Genomic DNA, 11,846 nt, shown 5'->3' on the forward strand with positions numbered 1-11,846 from the left:
CTACCCCCACCCCCCCAAGTCTCCAGATATTTCCCGTTTGTGTCCCCACTGGGGAGAAGGCAAGGTCGGAGTGAAGTAAATAATGTGTATAAAATGTGTATCCTAGTCCATCAAGGGAGAGTCATATATGGAATTAGTTCCCACTGGTATCGCTGATGTGGATCCAGATGCTTCCTCCTGCCGCTTGACCTCCTCTGATCTGGATGCACCTTCTTTTGGTATGCTGATGGGTGTGGCTTGCGCCGAATGTGGTTTGCAGTAGATACAGAAGCTGGCTCACGATGGGGGAAACAGATGACGCGAGTTTCTGGATCCTGACTCTCCCCCTCGGCAAAATGCAAAGCTTTCCTCTTGCGTCTGGAGCCTTCCGCCAGAGGAGGAGGCTCTTCTTCTGGAATCGGAAAAGGATCTTCCTCTGGAAGAAGATCCTGCACTTAGCTGACAGAAGGGGTGTGTGAGGCACAAGCTTTTATTTTTGAGAAATCCCACATTCTGTGTCAAGAGCCAAGATTTCTGTGCCAGAGCACTGCTAAATATGGTTGCGGGGAGGGGGGGATTATAAAACCAATTTTTGTATGCATTGGATCCCCCCCCCCTGCCTGCCAAAGAAGTGATTTCCCCATTAGATGAACTTAGTGTTAATTGTGGGAGAATGGGTGGGGAAGGGAATATGTTATTTCCACTGCTGTGATCCGGGCCACCATTGTGCAGCGTGCACAGATCTCTGGTATTCATTTCCAAGAAAGAGACTCTTCTTTAAAAAAAAATAAAAAATAAAATCCTAAATCCCTCCTCTGTCTCTCCAGCTGCCTAGTTAATTTCCCTTCTTTTCACTTCCACAATACAGACTTGTTCTCCATCGCTCTCAGAATTAACTCTGTCGTTTATTTAATTTTTGCAATAGTCAACTCACCGGTCAACATTCTAGTCCAGTTTCTGAACAGAGACCCATTTGTGGATGCAGTGCTTTAGCAGAGAAGCATAAGCCCAAATAAGGTCTGGTCCGTGCCCCCAAGAAAATATGGCTTGGATTTTGCACGGAGGGAGGGGGATAGCAAGGGGAAGGGAGAAAGAGCAGGCACAGGAGTTGCCCGGATGGTGGTAGGAAAGGCCTGTCGAATGACAGCTGACTTAACGGTGACCAATGCTCCCTCTAAGCTGTGGAGTCTTGTGAGCAAAAATTCTATTTTGTGCTCTACTGGCATTAAAGTCGTGAGCGAGCGATTTGCCTCCTGCATCAATTAGTTTGCTCCGGAGCAATCTTTCCTGAGCTAAGACAAAAAGGTGTGAGCCGGAGGCTAAAAAACTGTGAGCTGGCTCACACCAAGTCAGCTTAGAGGGAACGCTGATGGTAACCCTGGCGGGTTTTCAAGGCAAGAAACTAACAGTGGTGATTTGCCACTGCCTGCCTCTGCGTAGTGGCCCTGATATTCCTTGGCGGCCTCCCACCCACGTACTAACCAGGGCCCGATCCTGCTTAGCTTCCAAGATCTGATGAGATCAAGCTAGCCTGGGTTATCCGGGTCAGGCAAAAACCGAGAAAAAAAAGGGGGGGGACTCAACCCAAAATGTAGCATGTGATCTAAGAGGGTCAAGCTAACAAAGAAATTGTTATAAAAATGCAAATATTTATTATGGTGTACACACAAATAAAACATACATAAGGTTAAAAGAAATAGTCCAAAATATCAAGAGTCTTAAGGCTTATTACATTCAGAGCTGATAATTATACATGTCCAATCGATGGGTAAAACTTTTTTTATTTTTTGTTATTTATAACTTAACATTATAGCAAAAATAAAACTATGATACAAGTAAAACTTTTGACCAATAGACCATATGCGTTTCCATGGAAGTGACAGACATCTTGACACATGGGATATTTGTTACCAGAATAATTTGGAGAGTTTGTGCAGTTACTATCCATGGCCCATTATACAAACTTTTCGCAACGGCAAAGCATATGAGAAAGCAACACCTGGCTCTGTAGAAAAAGTTTTTATGCATTTATTTCTAGATGTGTGTTATTGTACAATAGGATATTGACCACTGAGGAAGGCCCGAAGGGGCTGAAACGCGTATGGTCTATTGGTCAAAAGTTTTACCCATCAATTGGACATGTATAATTATCAGCTCTGAATGTAATAAGCCTTAAGACTCTGATGTTTTGGACTATTTCTTGTAACCTTATGTATGTTTTATTTATGTCTACACCATAATAAATATTTGTATTTTTATAACAATTTATTTGCTAGTTTATCCAGGTCAGGGCCTTGACATTCTACTATCCTTTTCTTTCTTTACCTGTCAAATCACAGCTGACCCTGTAGGGTTTTCAAGGCAAGAGACTGTTCAAAGGTGATTGGCCATTGCCTGCCTCCGCATCAAGACCAATCATCCTGGATGTGAGGAACACATTTCCAAACACACACCGTTGTGCCTTGGCAGGATCAGGAACCTCGAATATGCTGTGTCTGGCTCTTGAGTTTGTCCGTTCCGTGATAAGCCCAGATCTGCTGCTCTGCAACAGTCTGTTGAAATGCAATCTTAACAATGAGTTGCTAGATGTAAATGTAGCAGACACGTTCAGACGGTTGATGTGTTTTTCCCCCCCTCATGATCTTGTGTTTGTTTTTACCATTTCAAACAGTCCTCCTGCGGATGAACATGGTTGGCAACAAAGCAGTTCTAAACCCTCTGCGGTGCCCCAGCTTTCGGGAAAGAGCAACAGCCGGCCCGTAGGAAGCTATTTTGCAACTCTGGATCCCGCTGCCACCATGCAAGAGGGTTCGCTTGCATCCCAGTTCCATTCCAGGGGACTCCAAAGAGGTCCATTGGGCGGCCAGGAGAGTCCATCAGCCGGGCTGCAGCAGGATTCTGGGGCTAATACCAGCCTCCGAGCTTTTCTGAATTATGGCGGGGCCACCACCGGCGAGGGCCAGCCGCTGGGGGAAAAGCAAGCCGTTTTCGTGGCGAATGCGAATGGATCTCCCCAAACTGCAAGATCACCGGCGGACAGTGGCCTCTTCCCAGACGGCTTCCTTGCGCCTGCTTCCGGACACAGCAGTCAGAGCAGTCCAAACCAGCAAAACACCGCAACGAACACTCACCCGCTACCCCCACTTCCCGAGAAGAAGAGGGGTTCAGAGGGAGAGCGTTCTTTCGGCTCCGTCTCTCCTTCTTCGAGCGGCTTCTCCAGCCCCCACAGCGGCAGCACCATCAGCATCCCGTTTCCAAACGTTCTTCCCGATTTCTCTAAAGCTTTGAGCACGTCTCCATTGCCAGGTATGAGCCACGGTGGGTAATTTGAAACGAGGCACTGTTTTGAACTGGCCTACCACACAAACACACACACACACACAAAAGGTGAAATATTTCTGTGATTTTAAGAAAGGATTTTAAAATGGATCGAGCAAGGTTTTGCAGACTGTATCGATATCTCACGAAGCGGGCTGTAGCCTACGACAACCTGTATGATTTCCCCCCCCCTCACTTCTTAGAACGCCCAAGCTGTCCCAAAGTTTCAGGAATATGTTTGAGTCTCTAAAGGCAAAAAGCCCAATCTTGCACATCCACAGGATGAGAGGGCAAAGACCTGAGGTGGTAGAATAACCTGAATCGTTTCAGGCTGCAGACGGGGAAATGAGCTTTGCCGTGCTTCCCCACTCAGGAAATTCCAGGCACGTAGAAAGTGGGAGAGACAATCTGCCCCCCTTTCTCCCTGAGGTTATAGGAATTCCAGGCACGTAGAAAGTGGGAGAGGAGAGACGATCTGCCCCCCTTTCTCCCTGAGGTTATAGGGTTTTCCCCTCCTTCCACGGAACTTACTGTGCAGGAGAAGAGTATTCAAGAATCCCCGCAGCCAAAAGGGATGTGACGAATTCTGCCACCTCATTTTGATGCCTGTGTACGGCAGGTAAAGACACTAAGAACTGGGAACAGGTAGAAGGTGTGCCCGCTCGCTGTGGTCTTGTTTCCGCTGTGGCGAGAAAACTCTGTCTGGGATATGTTACTTGAGCATGTGTGATTGGGTGTTCCCCCCTACAGAGAATTCCCATTATGCAGTAAGCTAGCATTTGAGGGAAAGGGGGTTCTGGCCTACCCTGAGATACTAGATTTCCAGTAGCACCTTAGAAACGATCAAGATCTTCTTGAGTCAGAGCTCCGTTTGTCAGATACCTGGAGCAAGGAGCTGCTGGACTCATCGGGCTGTTCTTCTGCAGACTGGCGTAGCCACCCTGTGAAACTATCTTCCTGAGAGGCTAGTTTTCTAAGAGCAGGGATTCTTTTCCCCCATTAGGGAACATTCTGTAGTTTTAGTTGCCATCTGAACTATACAACTTAACGAGTGTTCCACCAGTCCAGCGACAGCGATGTACTTTCAACTTTGGGAGTTCTTAGTCCACGTATCGACATTTGGGGGAAGGGGTGTTGATTTTAATTTGTCATTTCTTTGGGTAGCAGCAGACATACTGTACAGCATGAGGTCTTCTGTGATAACATCTGCTACTTACAGTTTTTTATTCTTTTATTTTTACTTGTTTCTTTTATCTTTTTAAAAAAGTTCTTGCCCAATTGTGCTTTTTTTAAAACAACAACAACAACAAAGGAAAATGCAATCGGTGACTAAATATTGCGGCGTGCCCACAGTAAGTTGTGGCACAGATAAGTTCATTGAGTAGCCATGTTGGTCTGCTTAGATTTGAATCCAGTACCACATTAGAGACCATGATTTTGGGGGAGGGGGGTATAAGCTTTTGTGAGTCAAAGCTCCCTTCATCAGATACGATCTGACGAAGGAGCTTCTGATTCTCAAATGCTTATGTCCCGAAAGGTGCAGCTGGACTTGAATCTAGATTCAGGTCAGAAGCAGCTGAACAAAGTTGGAGTCAAGTGGCACCTTTGAGACCAACAAAGTTTTAGAGGTATCTAGTGGCACAAAGTCAGTCTGAAAGAAAACCCACCAGTGCTTTTCTAGTGTCGAGTCGGTTCTCCATCTGTGCTTTTGAAAGAGACTCTTAGACTGTGTGATACGAAAGACTATTAGAAGTGATGCTCTTTCAGACTATAGGTGGGAAAGCTGCTTTTCAGTGCTCACAAACGTAAAAATAAAAATTTCTACAGATAAGCTAGTCCAGCCTCGACAACTGTTTTGTCTCGGGCCTTTGTCTGCGGTGCTAGTTTTCTCTTTGCAGGGAGTGTTCCAACCTGTGGGTCCAGCCCATTCTTCGCCTCTTTCTCCCACAGGTGCTCACAAGGCCTCCCTTGCTACTACTGCCCTGTCCTGTGCCAGTCGTGTGCCATTTTTTCAGGCTTTTTTTCTCCCCCCCTCTTTTGTTTTTCAGAAAATGCAGGTGATAAACACGTGACCGTGAAATTTGTTCAGGACACATCCAAGTTCTGGTACAAACCAGAGATTTCGAGAGAGCAAGGTAGTAGCCCTTTGCCTTTATCTATCGATTTATGACCGACTAAGAACATAAGAAAAGCCATGTTGAATCAGGCCAGTGGCCCTTCCGGTCCAACGCTCTGTGTCACACAGTGGCCAAAGTCCGGGAGCTCCAACATCAGGAGGTCCACCAGCAGGGCCAGACTCCAGAAGCCCTCCCACTGTTGCCTCCCCCACCCCATTTATTTATCGCTCACGCCTAATTATTTATCGCTCACGCCTAACTCGGAGACGCAAAGCAGGTCGTATAATGCTGCTTCTCAGCTTGAAGCCAAAGAATTAATAGACAAGATAAATATCCAAAAGGTCCAAATTACCTAGGAAAAGTGTTGGACTTTTTGGATATTTATCTTGTCTATGAATTCTTTGGCTTTTGCGTTTTCCCATGATGGATTGTATGGATAGATTTAACTCAGACAACAGATGCATTTCACTTTAAATGAAGTCTCCCTTGTGAATATTCTGCGGGAAATTTAGTTCACAGTTGCTTTTGTGGTTTTGTTATTCTTTGCCACCTAGAAGTCGTGGCGACCTCTGGTGACTGACCCCTGCTGGGGGCCTGGAGGATATTCAGAGAGGTGGCTGAATGAAGCCTGCCCCCGCCTCCTGCCTCTGGTATTCCAAGGAGGTCTCCCATCCAAGTACTTGTCAGAGGCGGCTCTGCTTAGCTTCCGAGATCAGACTTGCTGGGGCTACCCAGGCCAGGGCTGTACTGGGGTCTTCTTGACTCCGTGAGCCACCTTTCTCCTTTCAATTTGAGGAAGGGTGTGGTTTGGGCAGCGAGATCACACAAACAGATAAGGGTGCAGCAGTCCAGCTGAGACATGACAGTTTTGTGCCCCGTAAAGGAAAGGTGGGGAGACAAGCGTGACATTTAGCCTACTGTTACTTTGTTCTGACGTTCAGGGGACGGTAACATCTGGCCAAGTCCTTATCGCTGGGGTGCCGTTTAGGAAGCATATGATTATTTTATGGGAATATCGCCTTTCCCCACTCCACCCCAGACTGTTTTTCGGATCACGTCTGTTTATTCCACGGACCTGCCTGCATCGTTGATTAGAGTGTGGAAAGGAGCGACAACAGCTGGCTCTTTAAAATGCCACTTTCTTGCACTCGAGTCTTGAATACGTTTAAGAGACTGCCTTTGAACCTGGCTGGCTGTGACTCTCTGTACACACAGATAAAGGTCTCCCTACCAACACCCACCCACCCACAATGATACTTTATCCTAACCAGTGTTCCCTCTAGGCTGAGTTAGTATGAGATAGCTCACAGTTTTTTAGCCTCCAGCTCACAAATTTTTGTCTTAGCTCCGGAAGGATGGCTCCAGGGCAAACTAATTTATGCATTAGCCAAATCGCTCACTCACAACTTTAATTCCAGGAGCTCACAAAGTAGAATTTTTGCTCACAAGACTCCGCAGCTTAGAGGGAACATTGATCCTAACTGTTCCAGATGCTCTGGAGAACGCCCATCGGCATGCACACTGGATCCAGATACCTTGCGGTTGCGTTGAGATATTTTAATGGCGGATTCCGATTAGCATTGCACATGCTGCTGTAAAAATCCCATCTTTTTAAAGACAGGCTTTATGTGGCTCATCCCTTTATGGCTTCTTTGTGAACTTTGTCCCGCATGGCCTCCGGCTACTGGCAAACCAGCGGCTTAGCGTTGGGCTTCAGTGCGCCTGCAGTCCCCTGAACTCTGGTAGCCTGATCGCTGACGGAAAGAGATTAGCAAAGAACACACACAACTATCAGCTCCTCGTTTACTTTGGATTCAGGAACCAGGAGGCTGCTTGGCCATTTAGAACTGTGGAACAATAGATCAAAGGGTGCAGCGTTTTTTTGGGAGGTGGGGGGAGGTTAAATAATGATAAATTCAGAAGAAGCCAGGGTGGCCTGCTGGAGAGGAGAGTGTAATGGTCCACCAAAGTATCATTTGCTTCAGCGTGTGTGTGAGTGAGTGAGTGGGTGAGTGTATGTGTGAGTGAGTGCTGTTTGCAGGTGTGCTTAAAAGCAGGTTTGCAACCTCTGACTCAAGCAGACCACATCTTGTCTTTAGCATCACTGTCAACATTCCCTCTAAGCTGTGGAGTCTTGTGAGCAAAAATTCTGCTTTGTGAGCTACTGGCATTAAAGGTGTGAGTGAGCATTTTGGCTACTGCATCAATTAGTTTGCTCTGGAGCCATCCTTCCTGAGCTCAGACAAAAATGTGTGAGCCAGAGGCTAGGAAACTGTGAGCTAGCTCACGCTAACTCAGCTCAGAGGGAACTCTGATCACTCTGTAACTTTGCACCATGGTTAGCTTGGCGAATGTGGGGGGGAGGTGTGAGGAGCCCCCCCCCATATGCTGATGATCCCCAAACCGTCTGTACCAGCCTGGTTATTGCTTAAGATGGGGACATCCAGTTGGTGGTCTATGGGGCAGATCTAACCTCCGAGGGCCATTTGATCTCGTCCCGGGTTACCCTCCCATATTTCATTCAAGGTATAGTGAATTTGCCCACAAGTTAACTTGTAAGGGGGAAAACAAAAGAGAAATGTTTTCAGATTGTATGAGAGAGAAAAATTCTCTTTGAGATTGTGTATGTACCCGCAGGTGTGTGTGCGTCAGAAACCTTGAGTTGCCTCCTTGGCTGTGGGTTGGATCCAAAATAACTGGGTGATTTCCACTGTTTCCCCCCTTCTCATGACAGATCCCCCCCCATTCCGTTCTTCGGGGTCCCCTATCCCCCCCCCCGGTCACCATTTCATGGCAGTCAGCAGGCTACAGTGGGAGGAGAGAGGCAGGAAATTTCCAGTCCACTCTTGGAAGATTTTGTCTCGATCCAGGCCTGCATTTGCTCCCGTTGTTTTAGTGAAAGCAGCAGAGGCTTCTGGGTTCGTTTTTGGCCCTTCGCACGCAGATTACCGTCGCTTTTACCGTAGACTCGGGGACCTGTTGTGTTTTCTTTGTTACCGGGGTGAAAAACGGCTCTCTTTCAAGCTGTCCTTTCTCTCTCCTCCTCCTCCTCCGCCTCATGCAGCCATTGCCGTCCTGAAGGAGAGAGAGCCGGGGTCCTTCGTCGTCCGTGACAGCCACTCCTTCAAGGGCGCCTACGGTCTGGCCATGAAGGTGGCGATCCCTCCACCCTCAGTGCTGCAGCTCAACAAGAAAGGTATAACTTCTTGGACGTCTCCAGTTCAATTAGGCAGGACCGACTGAGTATGTTTTATTTTTAACCATTGATGTTCAAGAGAAGTCCTCCTCTCTTGTACCAGAGAAAAGCTGCTGGGAATTGTTTGTCCTTCATTTCTTTAGTGCAGGTTTGCCAGTAGCTCTTCCATGAGCCCACCTGCCCACAAGTACCTGGTGATGCCCTTCGGGCTTCAAGGGGCTTCGGGGGTCTTCATGAATTTGATAAACGAAGTCCTTCACAAACATTTGTTTAAGGGGGTGCTTGTTTACCTGGATGACATTCTTATTTATTCCCCCAACCTCCCCTCCCACGTGAAATTGGTGAGAGAGGTCCTGAGCATGTTGCACTAGCACAAATTGTTTGCCAAACTCTCCAAATGCGAGTTCCATAAAACACACATCGACTTCTTAGGCTACCGCATCTCGGCCGCGGGCCTCGAAATGGACCCCGGGAAAGTGAGGGATGTGTTGGGGTGGGAGGCTCCCCGAACCCAGAGGCAACTACAATCTTTCTTAGGATTCGCCAATTTCTACAGATCCTTTTTACCGAACTTTGCGCCTAAAAGGGGGCACGTGGACGAAGAAAGCCCGAAAGCTTCTCTGGCCACTTGTCTAGAGGCCGTTTCCCCACGGACCAAAGAGCCGTTTACAAGCCTTGCTAATGGTTTGTTTAGGGCATAGGGATCTGTTAAGCTGCTGCCGCTGCACACAATTTCTGGCTTTATTTTGAGGAAATGTGGGATCCATTAGGAGAAAAACGTATTAAACTACTTTAACCGTGTCTTACCGTTCGCTGAGGCCTCAAATGCAACTCAGAACCATAAGCAAAGTCAAGTATCATATGAAGAAGCCAACCCAGGTCCTTTCCGCACTTGGATCTCATCCCTGGTTTTATCAGAGTTCAACTCGCAATACAATACCTCGCATTTATCCCTGGTTATAACAGCATCCATTTATCTCGGGACAAGTGTGGGGCAAAACCAGGGTGACCTCCATGTAATGTGGAAACAAAAAATACCCTGAGATAATTACAGGGATGAACTCGAGTGTCGTGTAGAATGTAAGTTCATGGGCAGGGTTGAACCAGGATTTAAGGTCTAGTGCGGAAGGGACCCGTCATCAAGTGTCTGTTGAATAATCTGTTCAACCAAGCCCCAAATCTTGTCAAAACAAAGATTTTCACTCTCCTATTAAATGCTGACAGGGAAAGTGCAGGACAGTCCTACCCGGTGCCTCTACTGAAAAGGCCCTGCTGTGTGTAGTCATTACACTTTTGACAGTTTGGAGCACATGAAGCACGCTCCCCCCCGCCCAATTCTTAGACCAAGGACTCGGCCAATAAAACCGAGAAACTTAAATAAAACTCATATCTAAAAACACCTCCCCGTGATACTTTTCTGCAGCCTCTAGAAATTGAGCCACAAAGTAAGTACATTGAGAATCAGTCCTCTAAGAGGAATTGTACCTTTTGCTGTAATGTCGCTAGAGGAAGCACAGTCCATTTTATCAAGGTATGGCAGAATCCCCTGTAGCCTAAACTGGAGCAAGGACATTGCAAGAGAAATATGTACAAGAGAGACGGGTGACTAGAGGGGACAGGGACATAACGGACCTGAGAAAGGGGGATCCTTAGCGGGCGACCCAGCAATGCCCGTGGGAAAGGGACAGTTGAATCGTGGAGGCATGAAGATCCTACATAGCACATGAAGCAAGGCCCCCTTCTCAAGATTTTGGGGAGTGTTTGGGGAAGTCTGGCTTCAGGCAAAAATATCTCAGAAACTATTCAGCAAGGAATCACCGTCGTCAGGCAGTAAGGAGGTTTGCTGGGTGACACGGCTTACTAAACTCATTGAAGGAAAAACAAAACAGAGAATAGGCACCGTTTCTTCAGTGCCGTCTGAGGCCCGGGGGAAGCATTCTCTGCCAAATTCCAGTCGTCCCAACGGCAAGATAAGTGGTGGATTATATTGTTTTATTTTGCAGTATATAGGTGGAAAATGTATTATCTATGGCCATAGGCCTTCACAATCTGAAATCATTTATAATAAAATTGCAGTACCTACTAAAAGCGACACCGTTGGTATTTCGCAAAGGAACAGTTGGAAAGCGACAGTCAGATGTTCAGTTTGTGGACCTCACTTACAGTTCCCTCTCTTCCTCTTCTTCCCTGAGGTTTCAGTGAGTCAGCAATTGTGCCCTCTGGTATTTCCTTGCCTTTTGGCTACTAAACTGTGCATGTCGGTTAACTTAACTTTGCATTTCATGGATTTTTCTGACCTCCATAATCTTTACACGCTCCATTGGAGGAGACGCGGTGATTTCCCAAAGCCATTTGCTTTAGCTGAGTTCTAGGAACCTGTTTTAGTTTTCTACAGATTTCATCTGTTGTTTCATACAGATCCATCTGCAGTAACGTCATCTGTTGTAATTTCTTTTTTGTCACTGTTTTATGTCGCAGTTGGAGATCTGTCCAACGAGCTTGTCCGGCATTTCCTGATTGAGTGCACCCATAAAGGAGTGAGGTTAAAAGGATGCCCCAACGAGCCATATTTTGGTAAGGACTGTGCATGGTTGTGTGTTACTGTTTTACTGAAAGCATTTTTTGCTTCGGTGACCTCAAAAAAAAAAAGGTAAAGGTTTCCCTTACTCGAAAGCCAGTTGAATCTGACTCTAGGGGGCGGTGCTCGTACGAAGACTTCTCCCTGGTCATGTGGCTGGCATGACTAAATGCCAAGGCACACAGAACGCTGTTACCTTCCCACCGAAGCGGTACCTATTTATCTACTTGCAATTCCTTGCTTTCGAACTGCTCGGTTGGCAGGAGCTGGGACCAGAGACGGGAGCTCACTCCGTCGTGCGGCACACTCGGGTCTCGAACGGCCGAACGACAGACCTTCCGGCCTGCAGCTCAGCCTCTTAACCTCTGAGCCACCGCAGCCCCATGGTGGCCTCCAAGGAGAAGTGCAAATGAGGAATAAAGCCAGCTGCAGTTACAGCCCTAAGCCGCATGCCAAACTGTCCAAATGATATGGCAGCAGAGTCGTCAGCCTGTCCTTCAGCCACAAATCCAACTTCTTTAACACCGTATGCATGATAGCAAATATCCCAGGAGTGGGAGGGGCGTGTCACACAAATGAGGCACTGCCGCACAGGAAGCCGATTCCCGACCTCTGGCCGCCTGCAGCCCGACCACCACTGAAGATCTCACACGAGCGC

General features: G+C 47.2%; 1 protein-coding gene across 1 annotated transcript in view; it reads left to right on the forward strand.

The window, feature by feature from the left end:
• TNS3 (tensin 3) overlaps positions 1-11,846 on the forward strand; it is a gene marked incomplete at its 3' end in the record, with an annotated part of 182,765 nt that overhangs the window by 153,400 nt on the left and 17,519 nt on the right. Inside the window, exons 14-17 of the mRNA XM_015408650.1 lie at positions 2,651-3,285; positions 5,346-5,432; positions 8,479-8,610; positions 11,089-11,184. Coding sequence (XP_015264136.1) covers positions 2,651-3,285; positions 5,346-5,432; positions 8,479-8,610; positions 11,089-11,184 — 950 coding nt within the window. The remainder of the gene's footprint in view (positions 1-2,650; positions 3,286-5,345; positions 5,433-8,478; positions 8,611-11,088; positions 11,185-11,846) is intronic.

This window comes from Gekko japonicus, unplaced genomic scaffold (genome assembly GCF_001447785.1).
Source record: "Gekko japonicus isolate JY-2015 unplaced genomic scaffold, Gekko_japonicus_V1.1 scaffold1966, whole genome shotgun sequence".
Lineage (NCBI taxonomy): Eukaryota > Metazoa > Chordata > Lepidosauria > Squamata > Gekkonidae > Gekko > Gekko japonicus.